General features: G+C 42.0%; 1 protein-coding gene across 2 annotated transcripts in view; it reads left to right on the top strand.

The window, feature by feature from the left end:
- Nucleotides 1–15,042, top strand: part of RPS6KC1 (ribosomal protein S6 kinase C1) — a 124,471-nt gene that overhangs the window by 67,607 nt on the left and 41,822 nt on the right. For both annotated transcript variants that reach the window (XM_018556206.1, XM_018556285.1), the window contains one exon: nucleotides 14,924–14,971. In XM_018556206.1, the coding sequence (XP_018411708.1) occupies nucleotides 14,924–14,971 (48 nt within the window). The remainder of the gene's footprint in view (nucleotides 1–14,923; nucleotides 14,972–15,042) is intronic.

Here is a 15,042-nt window from a genome sequence, read left to right as displayed (position 1 = left end):
AAGATATATATCAGTCATTATATATATATATATATATATATATATATATATATATACACATATATTATTATTATTTTTTTAGTTGATTGTTTACATACCTATTAATCCTTTATGCAAATTATTTTCTAACCTGACTTATATCTATACCGCCTTTAAGGTAGCAGTACTAGCCTGAGTTTGTCATCGGTACTGCCACCAGTCGTGTCCCTGATGACCTTGGTTGGTTGTTCGCTAAGGTGACAAATGGCTCGCCATGTCTCCTTTTTCTGTGGGCTCGCCTGTTGCCTGCCTCCGGGTCCGCGCCTCCCCTTCTGCTGACTTTCGCAGAATTCCTTCCATCTCATGTCTCAGGGCTTTGATGCATATGTTCTGAAGGTGGCCACAGTGACTTTGGTCGGTAACAGATGGTAAACCTTCAGGCTGCCACCGGCTACACTGGTGTTAAGTTGGAAAGTTAACGTTTGATGATGGATCAGCAGTGCATATGAAAGGATTTGACAAAAGAAATATCTTTAATTAAAAAATTAGCATAGCAAACATATTTTTGCCATTTGTATGCAATGGAAGTGTCCAGAAATTATTATTATCATTTTATTTTTTTCGTGCCAGCAGGCTCGTCAGGTTGTACTGTAGTACAAATTCTTGAAATTGAATATTGTGATCTGTGACCAGATTGCCTGAAGAGACGAAGTTATCCTGCTATAGAGAAGTGCATAGACTTTGAAGACCGGCGATTGGTGATTTTATAGGCCTCATTGGATGCTACAAATATGGCTTAGTAACCGGTATTATTTTTCATGCTGGTGAAGATTATTGAGTTAAGGATTGCTAAACCTAAAAGGAGAAAACTGTAATAATATATTGAGCTTACCAGTCCATTCGTTTTCAATTTTTTAAGATCATTTTCGAAAATAACTGTTGACCTTACTAGACCTTAAAGAACAACTCCAGACAAAAAATGTATTAACCTTTGCAATGGGGCTACCCCACACTGCAAGGGTTACCTGCTTATTTTTATCTAGGGACTAAAATAAAAAAGTTATACTCACCTGAACCTGACCAGCTGTAACAGCGCTCCCCCCAGCCTGTCTCCTCTGTCTCTCGTGTCCTCGATGACTCGAGGATCCTTAGATCGCTTCAGCAGAGAGGGAGGAGAGGGGCTGGAAGGCAAGCTGTCTCAAAGAATTGGGTGAGTATAACTTTTTATTTTATTTTAGTCCCTCGATGAAAATAAGCACTTAACCCTTGCAGTATCGGGGTAGCCCCACTGCAAGGGTTAATGAAAAACTTTTCCTGGTGTTGTTCTTTAAATCACAAACAATGTTATCTTTCTTCCAAGTTATCATCTGTTAACTACAAATTCCCCCACTACCCTGTATGTCATGATGAATGGTGAAGTGTAATGATGAATGGTGAAGTGTGGGTAGGTTGGACTTTAAACCCTTTAGGCTTGGTTCACACGTAGGAGTTTTTGAGCAGTTTGAAAAGCGCTTTTAACTGCCCAAAGCAAGAAATCCCATGATTTTCAATGGCCCTGGCTCACACCTGAGCAGAAAAACGCCAAATGCCCGAAAAGGTACAGGAGCTTCTTTGGGCAGTTAAAAGCGCCCCATTTTTTTTCCCTATAGACTTCATTGGAAATGCCCAAAAATGCGCAACAGAAGCATGTTGTACATTTTCCTCAGCGTTTTTGCACGTTTTATATGCACGTTCTTCCATTGCCCACAATGGTTTTTGAGCTGCCAATCAAAACGCACATCTTCATTTATGCCCGTTAAAACGCGCCTACAAATGCGCACGGCGCGCACTTATGCGCAAATAACCTCATGCTGTTAACGCGCGTATAAACGTGTGAACCCAGCCTTAGGACAGTGTGAAAGAGAGGTTTCAAAGGGTAAAAAGAGAAAATTAACGAATCCCATTCTTAAGTAGGGTATACATGGGTAGATGTTTGCATGAACGTTTGTACATCGGAACGTTCGATACTGGCTTCAGAAAATTGCAGACTGGAAATTTTGTTTCATTTTCGTTTTTATTTTAGATACTATTTTGGAATGAATGGAGTTTCTGAACGAATAACCACATTCACTGTTAGAAATTCGTTCAATCGAGAAAAACAATCCATCATGCTCCTTTAACAATTTTTGAGAACATTGTCATTTTCGCCTGTCGATTGCACCAGACTAACTGATAATTATGCGAAGGTTCTCAAAATGACTTTTGAGAAAGTTTGTATACCCTCCCCTAGGCAACTCCACAAACACCTACAGATCCTTTTCAAGTCTAATAAAATTGTTTACATAGGGTGTGGATGAGAGGCTCTGGAGCCTTAATTTTCACAAGTGTTCTAAAGTTGATTGCTTGTATAAGAGTACGCCGTCTTTGGCTGGCGGCTCCTGTACATGCAGGGGTCTCCAAGGATGGGCCTTGGGTGTAGATCGCAGTTTATCTAGTGTTCATCATATTCTGAACAGCAGGGCACATTCTCAAAAACAATGTAGCACCCATCTATGTAGCTGCAATGGTATTTTAGGGCTCTTTTTTCATTGGTGCACATAAAAAATGCATGCATTCTCATTTGTGTTTCTACAGTGACCATGCCACAACGGGGTCGTGTGACAAAATAGGTAACCTGTAATAGAAGCGTGAATATACTTCGCTTTCTGTGTTAAAAACCACTGCATCTCCACTCCCCAGTATCTGACCATCAGATGAGTCAAATGCCTGCTACCTCCAATGGCCACTATGTTTCCTCCTCCTATATCCTGTAGTGGGGTACGAGCTGGCAGGAGGAACAACTGTGGTCAAAGGGAGTGCAATACTACACACCAGAAAGTGTAGAATACTTGCAGAGGCTGGGAGGTAAGGAAGTTGCCAGATTTTCAATACACAGCTTGCTGGAAAGTTACCTATTTTGTAAAAGTGACCCTGTGGTGACAGAGTCACTTTAGGTGCCTTTTTGATTTGTTTCTTATGCTTTGCTCTTTGTTTGCATTTTTTTCCAGGCAGTTTGTACATGATGATTTAGGAGTGCAGGGCAAAGCACAGGTTTACTTTAAGTTATGACTCCAAATACTGTAAGTATAGCAGCCTGAAATCTGTATTTATATTAAAGTATCACCGTCACCACCAGGTCAAAAGTAAAATAAATAAAATAAAAGATGATGCTATACACTACAGTATAAGCGGCTTGCTTCATTGCTAATCCCCGCTCTATATGCCACATGCTGTGTGGTTCCTTCTGCTGGCCTATACAGCAATACAGGACTTATGAGCTGGCAAGAAGAACCACAGGGTCCAGCAGGAGGAGCAGGTATTCAACACACCCAGAAGTGTCAGATGCCTGCAGCAGCCGGAGATCGGCAACAGGGCAGAGTTTTTACCCTTGATTATGCACCGTGTAGCCACACAAAGTCAGATCTTAATTTGTAAGATCCATAGCATTGACCACCGGCTGTGTAGTATGGACTGTGTAGGTAGGCCCTCACTATATAGTTTATCGGACAATGTATCCAGTATACCATATTTATATGTAATGTGGTTTGGAGGGGGAGTATTTTACCGGTGGAGCACATCACCAGAAAGACCTCAGCAGCAGTGCAATATTGCATGTTCATGGATGGTTTAATTTTTTACATTTTGCAATGCACAGTAAAGGATAATTTAGAAAAAAAAAAAGCTCCACCTTTTATCAATTAAAAGCCTTCCTTGATCTCTAGTCGAGTTGCCGAGGTTAAGATGATTCCATAATTCTGCTGCAGTGATATTTGTATGCCATAAGTACCTGAAAGTGTTACACTAACACATTACTCAGCCTTCATGCATTTGAAAGAGCTCTCTTGCAAAAGACGAGACTTAATTATCCAACTAACTAGACAATTAGTTGGGTGTGAAGATTAGCGATGGGCATTTTCTAAAGTTCGAATTCGAACTTTAGAAAATGGAAAAAGTTCGAACTCGAACTCAATGCAAGTCAATAGGGTTAGAACTTTGAAAATCAATTGACCCCATTTTGAAGGCTTATATGCAAGTTATTGGCCATAAAAAGGGTATGGGGATTCGGGTACTGCCCTGGCGGACATGAATCAATGAAAAAAACACTTAATGTGAAACAATAGAAATTAAAAAAATTCCTTTAAAAATCGTGCCTTCCACAAGCCCTGGGGCGTTTGTTGTGGGGGTGCAGACAGGGGCTTATTCACATCAGCGTACCCCTTAAAGGAGCACCCAGATGTGCCCCCCCCCTTGCGAATGAGTAAGGGGTCGTTGTACCCCAACCCATTCACTAAAGGGTTAAATCAAATTTTTTTAAAAGAGGCCAGAGGCCAGACTTTTGAAAAAAATCCTTTATTTGAAAAAATCAAAATAAAATATAACAAGAAAAAATAAATAGAAATAATGAAAAAATAAAAACCGACGCCCGCCGACCCATCCGCTCGCGGGACGAACTCCTGCCGCAGAATGGCATTCTGACAGGTGCCAGTAACATATACACAATTGCGCGGAGCTAGCGGTGACAGCTGTTTACAGTTGCATGGCAACTGACAGGTGAGCTATGATTGGGCAAACTCATCATTACTTTGCCCAGTCATGGCTTTTACAAAGTACCGTGCCCTGATTGGGCAAAGTCTTGCACCTGACCTCTGGTCAGGTGCAAGGCTTTAGCCAATCAGGGCTCACAAGGCACTCTGTGGTGCACAGTGCCCGGTGGGGCGCTCGGCAGGTGAACAGCCCGCCGAACTGCCGATGTTTGAGTCGAACTCTTGCTCGAATCGAACATCGAGCCTATCCCTAGTGAAGATTCTGCTGATAGCTTTGTTATACTAAAGACCAGAGATTTGTGGAAAAGGCAGCAGCATAGGTAGGCGTTTACCTGAATGTATTCCCTGACTATGAAAACTAAAGCATTTATGAATTCTGAACAAGCAGCGAAGGCACTTTAAAACAGGCCCATACATCTCTGTAGCCATACGGATTGTGGAGAAATACATTTTCAAAGTTCACAACAGAGGCACTAAAATCTCAGACAGCCTGCCAGTACTCTAATGTAGTGATATTTGAGAAAGAGAGAGGTGAGTAAAGCTGTTTTAAAACTATTTTACTGCTTGTCTGTGAAGGTTCTTTTTCATCCAACCAGCTTTCTCAATTGTATTGAGAAAGCTGGTTGGATGACCAGTGAAAAGTCTTCAAGAAAAATACAGCAAGTCCAGTTGCCTTGACTTACTTTTTACAGATATCTTTTACTGCTTATTAAGAATATGTAAAATGTTTAATGCCAGTAGTCTGGGAGCATGTGCCCTTTAATTCCTGCCTTTTGTTGGAGTTTACAGAGTCCTTTTAACGTAAACAAAATAGATATTTTGCTAGGTTCACTTTAAGGGCCCATTCTCTCTAGCCCGTCTGGTAAAATGTTCTGTTTTAGCGGACAGGCTAGTGCCTTGTGTCGGCTTCACCAGTGTGCGTTGCAACACACAGTGCTGGAGTTGTCACTGTTTAAATTTTTTTTTTAAACATTATTTTGAATGTGCAACCCCAATTCCCAAAAAGTTGGACGCTGTGTAAAATCTACATAATAACAGAATGCAATGATTTGCAAATCTCATAAACCCATTTTTTATTCACAACAGAAAATATAAAACATGTCAGATGTTTAAACTGAGAAAATGAACCATTTTAAGACAAAATGGGTCATTTTGAAATTGATGGAAGCAACACATCTCAAAATAGTTGGGACAGGGCCATGTTTACCACGGTGTAGCATTTCCTCTTCTTTTAACAACACTCTGTAAACGTCTGGGACCAGAGGAGACCAGTTGCTGGAGTTTTGGGAGAAGAATGTTGTCCAATTCTTTCCTGATATAAGATTCTAAGTGCTCAACAGTCCTGGGTCGTCTTTGTTGTATTTTTTGTTTCAAGATGCACCAAATATTTTTAATTGGTGAAAGGTCTGAACAGCAGGCAGGCCAGTTAAGCACCCGGACTCTTCTACTACAAAAAGCCATGCTGTTGTCATACATGCAGTATGGGGTTCAGCATTGTCCTGCTGAACTATGCAAGGCCTTCCCTGAAACATACGTCATCTGAATGCAAGCATATGCTTTTCTTTTTTAGATTGAGTGATTAGAACCATGGATCTGCGGCTAACACAATGAGCCGTAATTTAATTTCTGGAAAAGATGGTTGCGCACCTGAGGAAATCCAAAATCGGCTAAAGAATGTTTATGGGGACGCTGTAGTGGACATCAGCAATGTGTGGCGTTGGGTAAAGAAGTTTCAAGAAGGAGAATTTGAAATTCCACTACAACGTCCGCCAAAAACATTCTTTAACCAATTATAGATTTCCTTAGGTGCTCAACCCTCTTTCTCCAGAAATTCAATCACAGCTCAATGTTTTAGCCGCAGATCCATGGTTCTAATCACTCAATCTAAAATAGAGAAGCACACGTTAGTGGGGTATGGACACCTCCTATAAGATGGTGCGTGAACATTCACAGTCACTCTAATAGATCTCAAATTACAGACATGGAGGCATTCATTTTGATTAAGCAAAACAAATGGCAAACGCACCCATCAACTCATAACCAGCTTTCAAGCAAGGTGCACATGGAGGGGCTTTATACAGTACAACAGCAAAAAGTTTCCCAGCACATTTACCAGCCAGCATGCAAAAAAAAACCTGTCTAACCGCTAAGTTTAAAAACAGCGGTTTTAGATACACGTCTTCTGCAGAATATGTGAAAACCGCACAGCCTCGTCAAGGCCCCTCTGTGTAATGCGGTCCTAAATCTAACCTATTAGAGTCTCCATCTTGGAGCACATGTGGCAAAAGATAAAATTGGGTGCAGGTTTGCAAGGAGGCAGCCCAACCTCCTTAAAGGCACAGGGACACACAATGGCAGCTGAGACCCCCAGTGTGTCACTGCACCAAATCAGTCCAGCAAAACAAATGGCAAACGCACCCTCGTATATAAGTAGCAATTTCTATTTTAAAGTGATGCTATCTGAATGGAAACACATAACAAATATAAAATAAGTGTTATCCCAATTTGGCTACAAAAGTGGAAAAACACTTTAAGTTTACATTTCACCAGGTGCATTACATACAATTGAACAAAACATGATAGGATTTAGAATCACCCTTTTAAACAGACAGCAAAAAGTTGTTAATAAAATCACGAAAAAAAACAAAAAAACAAGTCTCAGATCTGGAAACGGAAAATAAAAATAACCCTTCCTTTAATAACACCCAATTGAACGTCTGAAAAGGCTCTCAAAGGTAGCACTTGTGTCTGTGTTGCGGTATCATTGTAGCGGGAGTGCCACTATTCAGTGCATTGTGTGCCGGGTGCTATAGAGCAGATGAGACTCTCTCATAAAGAGCAGTCATTTTGTCTTACGCTATAGCTCCCTGCAAGAAGCTACGTACCTTATTGTACCGTATGCAAATGTATGTCGCTAAACCGTGGGAGAAGGGGGGAAAGAAAATCACCATCGGGTTGGAGGAATATATTAATTGTTTTCACTAGGTGTTGTAGCAAAAGTAATTATTTCCCTAATGGTTAATTGTTCTTCCGTCGTATGTTGTATCAGAAAACACAAGGTACATTATTAAAAGCCTTTCATGCAAAGGACAATGAGGCTAAATGAGAACAAATGAGATTTTTGTCTTTTTTAGATTGCAGAATAAAGCGGCGTTCTGCTGTTATATATTTATTTTTCCCCTTCCTTTCTCTCGCAATATTGCCGCGCTCTTTTTCTGGCAGGCAACGGTTCCTATCCGAGGGGTTATCGGCGCTCTCTGTCCTTTATGTCGACAGCTTCATTAGGAATTGGACTTGTGTCAGGACGGCATAAAAAAGGGAGAGGAACACTTGGCTCCAAGTGATCTGTAGTGGATGGAGCCATCATCATATTAATACACAGCCGCAGAATTGTTCATTAAGAAGCGACTTGTGCTAAGAGTGATGCATGCTAAATGTGAACTTCTCCAGATGGTCCGAGCTGAGAGTTTCCTTTTCACAAGGCCTTATTGCTGAGCGCCTCTGCAGATTCTGTTTCCTGTACTACTAACTTAAAGCTGAACTCCAGACAGCTATAAAAGGCAAATGAATGCAACGCTATAATTAATATACCAATCAATGTATTTTTAATTGTGAGCAATGCAAGTACCTGAATATGACTAGTATCTCAGTATTTGATATGACTTGATATCAGCCTCTTGCAGTCTCTTTACAGTTGAGCTCGGGAAGGGGGGAGCAGCATAAGAAACCAATTAGGTGTGATGCAATCCAAGAAGTATGCTGATGAGAGGAGAGAACAGAGAGGAGAGCTCTTCTGTGTGCTGCTGCTTCTTTCACTTCCCAGTCACACAGTGCTGAGAAAAGACCTGTAGGTGAATGTGAAACTGCAGCAGAGAAAGATCAGGTCCCCTCCCCTGCCAGGATGGACTGTGCTCTATGGCAGAACTGTGTAAATCTCAGAACTGGACAGACAGAAATAAATATGTATTTTATATGTGTATTTAACTGTTGGCTGGAGTTCAGCCTTTAAGCGCACCTGTCATCGACACACCTCACTACCATTACCCTCCCTTAAAACATATTTTAATGTGTACAGTTTTAGAAGTTATTTCTGTTTCATCATTCTTTGATATTTTAGAATACATGCAGTACCATATTACCTTTACTTCATAATTTCTACAGATTTAGGCCTCATTCACGCTAGAAAAGGCCGGCACGTACAGCTCCGTGCTGCGGGCACGGCTGTATCAGGCAGCTCCCGGGATGGACAGGGGCTGCGTGTGATTTAGTACGCAGCCCCAGGCCTTCTCTATGGGAGTACACAGCCCCAGGCCTTCTCTATGGGAGTACGTGGCCGTACGCCGCCTTGCGCTCACCCGCCCTGCAACATATGCGGGTGTCCATACTCGTACGCTGACGGGATGGATCCTGTGTGCGTCCGAGCCGGGAAACACCCGCACCCTTACGGACCTGCACTTGGGGTGAGCGTAGGGCCCCCAAGTCCGGCCAGGTCTGGGTAAACAAACAGAACAGCCTTCCATTGTGACGGACCTGATCGTGCCAGTTTGGGGGTGATCTGATGTACACGGACACATGTCTGTTAACAGCTGATTCCCCATAGACTCTCACTGGTTCTGGTGGAGGAAAAAACTGGATGGACACGGATGTCACAGTGGTGTCATCCGATCCATACCACTCTGATCAAGATGGGATCTGTCCATGGATCTCCGCCTGATCAGGAGCCATAGGATTGTACTAATATGGCAACTTAAGATTGCAAATTTAGATTCTTGAATGCTCATTGCTAACTGCTCCTCTCCGAAAAGGCAGACTCTACCATTTATTTCCTCCAGCAGAGGAGAGGTTAATAGCTCTCCCCGTGTTTTGTATGTATCAGAGTGCTGCAAGTTGAAGGTGCTTCTCTTAAAGACTATTGTTAACTAAACATTATTGCCAAACAGATGGGAAGCGCTCACTAGCCTGATGTTTTCAGGCCTAATTATATTATCACCGGTCCTGTACGGCTGAGTTGAAGAGGTGTATCCAGGGGCCAATTTATAATCATTTAGGCAACACCTGTTTGGGAAAAACTGACAGTCAAAGGGCACATTTAAAAAAAAATCACATATGTTCTTGTATTTATTACTTGAATGTGGATGTTATCCAGCTGCAAGGAAACCGGGGAGTGTGAAATGTGCCTGTGAGATGGCTGTGCCCAGGGAGAGGTGGAAATGTCAGATGCATCTTCATTGGTTTATGTATACATGCAGAGACAGAACTAAGAAGACTCTGGTCTCAGGAGTTGATGGGAAACCTACAGTGAAGAATAAGCAAAGATAGGTTTCCTTTACAGGACAAGTAAACATCAAATGCAAGTTGCTCTCAATATATAAAAAAAAAAGTGCTGCTAATAGCATTCTCATAAATGTAACCTTCTCGAGTATAAGCCGAGGGGGGCACTTTTCACCCAAAAAAATGGGCTGAAAATCTCGGCTTATACTCGAGTATATACGGTACATGAACATGACATTTTGCAATGCTATACATTAAAATATTGTGCATAAAATCTTCAACAACATGTGCACAATGTCAGTCTGTGCACAATGTTAGTCACTGTCTAATCTTAACACAGTGCCTAAAAAATCCCTTTTGAAACAGCTTTAAAAATGAGAAATTGCACACGTGGTTAAGGCTTTTCCATGCAGATTTTTATTCCATGAAGTCTAGTGCTGTGTTTATTATTTATTATTATTTATTACAGGTCTTTATATAATGCCGACAATTTATGCAGCGCTTTACATTGATGTGCACATTCACATCAGACCTGCCCTCAAGGAGCTTACAATCTAAGGTCCCTATCTCACATGCATACATACAAGGACTGATTTAGACAGGAGCCAATTAACCTTTCAGCATGTCTTTAGAGTATGGGAAGAAACCAGAGTACCTGGGGAAAACCCACGCAAGCACAGGGAGAACATGCAAACTCCGTGCATGTAGTGGCCTGACCCCCAGTGCTGAAAGGTAGAAGTGCTAACCACTACGCCGCTGTGCTAGATCAAGTGCCACCACCTGATCCAGACACTTCTGCAAAGCTATGATAGATCTTTGAAAATGTGTGCTCTTCATCTTAAATTGGAGGGTAGCTGGGCTTTTGCAGTACTTGCACATTATGACACAGTTATGCACTGGTGTGCCCTTCTTCGGAGATGTGACGTCGTAGCTCTCCCTCATCACTGAGTCCAGAGCCGCTGCAAAATTCCATCTGTCTTTTTTCGGGTTTGGTGTTTTTTGTGCCCACCATTGGACAGGCATTGATGATGCAACTCCATATATATATATACATACAATGACCCAGAAGTGGGAGGAACAAATGTTCCTACGTCAGCGGTGCCGCTGGAAGGAAAAAATACTACTGCATCAGCCATTATCTGATGTCCTGTGGGGAACACATCAGAGAAGTGCAGCAATCACCACGCAATGTTCTGTGGAGAACATCATAAGGGAAGTGGTTCGCCATTTTCTTTGGCTAGCAGCTGCCCTCTGGGTCTGGTTTCCATGATGACACTTCAGAAACCCAAACCTCATGTACTTCAGAACAAAACGAACCTGCTATAACCAAATTGGAACAGCTCATAGGCATCAATCTGATGAATGAGTGTGCTTGTGCCTATGGAGAGAAGAGGCGAGCACCCTATAATCATTCCTAGTGCCGATTTCACTGGAAAAGGGGACACGTAACAATGGCCATTGTCTGTGAAGAATTTAAGCCAAGGAACTTGTCCCCTTAAATGGGCAAAGTGAGAGTTTATCTTTAATATATTATATTATATAATCAGAAACATGTAAAAAGAACAAGCATGTAAATATATGAAAGTTATATTTAAAAGTAACACTGGGATAGTGCGCACTGCAGTAATAATTCATAATAAGCGGTCAGTGAAGATGCACTGTATTCCCTTCTTGTTCACGACATTGTGTTGCTGTAACGCATGGTATAATGTGCACATTATTGCAGTGATTGGTGACGCACCAAATGAGGTGCAGTGCATTGTGGTACCATTCCGTTAATAAAAAAAATCTACAAAATGCACCTCCACTGGGGCCCAATCAAAATGAATGGGTTGCAGTAATGCAATGCACCATGAAGCACATTGTGTTCCATGTATTACGGGAATGCGCCATGGGTGTGAATGGGCCCTCAGGAATCATTTTCAGATTTTTTACAGCATACCCGAAAATCCCACCCAAAACACCTTAGCTAGGCAATTTCCTTTTGAGAGCTGTATTGGGATTCTGATGGATCCTGTCAGTTAAAATGTTCAAATAATTACTGTGGAAATAGGGCTATCTTCACACAGGGATATAGGGAAGGAGGCATCATTGGCATCCCTTGTACAATCACTCACGGTTATCTTGTAAGTGGCCGCCAAGAATCAGCAGGGTGCACAAACATCTAATGGTATACCAGGGAGAGTCTCGCATCATCAGAAGACCTTCCTCTATAGCTTTCTACCTCTTTCTTCCGCTGTTTTTGATAAGCATTTGAAGCTTTTGTCTATATCTGTAATTTTTGGAATCGATTGCTCTTTTGTCAACCACATTCACTGGCCCTAGTTATGGCAGTTTTTTATGCACTTATTTGCTATAAGTCTGAAGCTCTCAGATGTATGGTCACATGACCACTCTTTGGAAACAGGACAGTGATAGATTGGAGTGGATAATTTGGAGACCCGCTCTCCAGGCTCCATACAGTCTAATGAAATCATGCTTCTAGCCATAGCCGGCCCTGGGCATATGCCCCTTCTTCCAATTTAATACGTTGGCTGTGTTCGATCCGGTTCTTCCTGGCTGATTTTAGAATCCTGACCGTTCCCGAGCTATATCGTTCGAACAGACTGTACAGAAGGTTATATGGCAAAGTTATGCATAGTGGAGTTTTTGCCTTGCGTCTGTTCCCTTATAATAAAATCTCGCCCTTCTGTTTTGTTAACAAATGAGTATTCATCGGCTCAGCCCAGCGTTTTCCCAGCGCGAGGCATTTGCATCCCTAGCAGGATTTTGTTGTCTGTGAAAGTCACTAGTCTTACTGGGCACCGTGGTTGGAGCGCTTGTAATTAGTCTGCAGATTGCATGCTCCTTCAGACTGAAGATGACCCTTCTGGATACCCGCACAAGATAACAGCTGGCATATTCCCCAGTGGCCCGTTTGTCCTTTGGTTTGTAACCAGCAGAGTCGAAGCTCCATCCCAAGATCCGCAGCAGGACGGCCATGGCCTCCAATGCTGGACAGCAGACGAGACACTAATAAATGTGATTACAAAATGTGGGATCAGTATCAAGAAATCCTCTGTGCTAATCCAGCAAATTACATCCTCCGCTATGTCAAGATTTAAAGATACATGGCCACTGTCGTTGCTAGAAAGCCTAGCTGTGGCTTGAGTCATCTGTTCTTAGTCACATAGAATGGTGCTGTGTAAACAGCAAAAAAATCCACAGAGTAGCCAGATACAGTAACAGCAGGCCAAATGGTAGCCCTATGCAAGCTGTGATCAGCTTTAAAAATCAGGGAACAATTGGCATCATGTTATTGATGTTGTTATTTAAAAACCCCAGTGATAGTTTGTTTCCTTAAAGGTTAACTGTGCTTTTTATATACTTTATGTACATACCAGGCATTTATTGTTAGTTTTGGGTGAAGCAGGGTAGGATTAAAACCCTTTCAGTTCATTTTTCTCTGTCTTTCTCCCTTTGGGGAGACTTCCCTTCATTTCCTGTCTGGAAGATGCTAGAGGAATTTTTATTCTTTTTATGCCTTTTATTCCTTTCATCCCCATTTTTGTAACTTCTTTTTTACTATATATTTTTAGAGTTCCCAATAAAGATCATTTTAATATAGGCATTTCCCACATGTTAGCCCTCCAACCAAGGTCCTGTTTTCACCAAAATACCATTCTACTCAACCATCTAACAGTCTTTTATCCCAACACGACCTCCAGTACTTTTATTACCCAATGGCTTCCCTCGTCCCTATCTAACATCACCAACTCCTTCCCACCGCCCCTTTCCTTACACATCTGTTTCTTATGGCTTTTATGCATATCAAGCTACCAAATATATGCCCGTTCCCAACCACTCCGCTCTCAATTTTAAACCGCGGGATCACCGCTCACCACCGCTAGCTCCGCCCATCTGTCACTTTTTAAACCCGGCCTATTCCCGCCATCATCTCACTGTTTTACCCGAGCTTGAAAAAGAGGCAAGACCTCGAAACGCGTCGCTCTCGTCCGCTCTTGGATCCCCCTCCACTCCACCATCAACTCGAGCCCCGGCGTCTGACTGTCCCCAGCAGACCCGACAGAGACGGCTCGTTGACACACGCGGCCACGGCTGCCACAGCCCTATCCAACACCCGGTTCCTGTCTGAATGATCCCTCTCCAACACGTCATTGGATTCGACTTGCGGCTTCTGCCAGCTGCTTCTGCACATGGTCCCCAGCAGATCTGACAGTTACCGCTCGCTGAGACACACACAGCTGCGGCTGTTACAGCCCCGTCCATTGCCCGGTAAGGACACAGATGGCAATAAAAACTTGGCAGAGTTTCTGATTGTTCCTTGCTCTATCCAAAATGTAAGAAAAGATTTGGGCTTAGATTTACTTTAATATATATGTTTGTGTTGGTCTCTTTCCTCCTTTCTCTTCAGAATTCCTACCTGTTCCCAACCCCTTGGAAGGGGTTGGGAACAGTAAACAATTTTAATTGCAATAATGTCCTCTGAGGTCTTCTCAGACATACGTAAGGTGGACAAGGTCAGACCATTATTATGATGACCAGCATGCCGAGTTCTTCCAAAATATCCCTGTTTATTCCATATGTATCTGTAACCGAAACAACCACTGACGCATTTCTGGCTTATGCAGCCTTAATCATAGTAATGTTTTGGAAGAACTGTTGTGTCACGTTGCTTTGCATGTAATGAGTCTATCTCATATATTAGTTTCACCTTTTAAGTTGCATTAGTGAAATAAATGAACTTTGCACGATATTCTAATTATTCGAGTTTCTCCTGTATACTGTATATCACATAAAGGATCTGAATACATCTTCTGCACACTATTATACTCCCCTATATATTTTAAGCAAACATTTGAATTGAAACATGGATCCTTGGTTCGCACATATTGTATTACATGTTTAAGCTGGCTATCTGTATTAAAGTGATCCCCTTCTGGCCAGTCCCTACTCTGTGTAAAATGCTAAAAAAACTTATTTGCTCAGAGCATACTTTAATGGACGTAGAATATAGTGCCAATATGGGACAAATAGACTTTCACATAAATGCACGCTATGTCACCTGACAAATCTTTCCTGCATTAAATATGTTTCTCTATTCTGTCCAGGTCTTGCTGGTTTTAGATACAAGGACTCAGGAGACATTTATTTTAAAAGTAAGTATTAATATACCTGGAATATTATAACTATCTTTTGTATCGTGCCTTATTATCGTGCAACATGATAG

Source organism: Nanorana parkeri, unplaced genomic scaffold (assembly GCF_000935625.1).
Source record: "Nanorana parkeri isolate BGI_ZX_2015 unplaced genomic scaffold, ASM93562v1 scaffold1, whole genome shotgun sequence".
NCBI classification, from domain to species: domain Eukaryota; kingdom Metazoa; phylum Chordata; class Amphibia; order Anura; family Dicroglossidae; genus Nanorana; species Nanorana parkeri.
The sequence above is the reverse complement of the archived record's forward strand: the minus strand, read 5'-3'. Positions and strand labels throughout refer to the sequence as shown.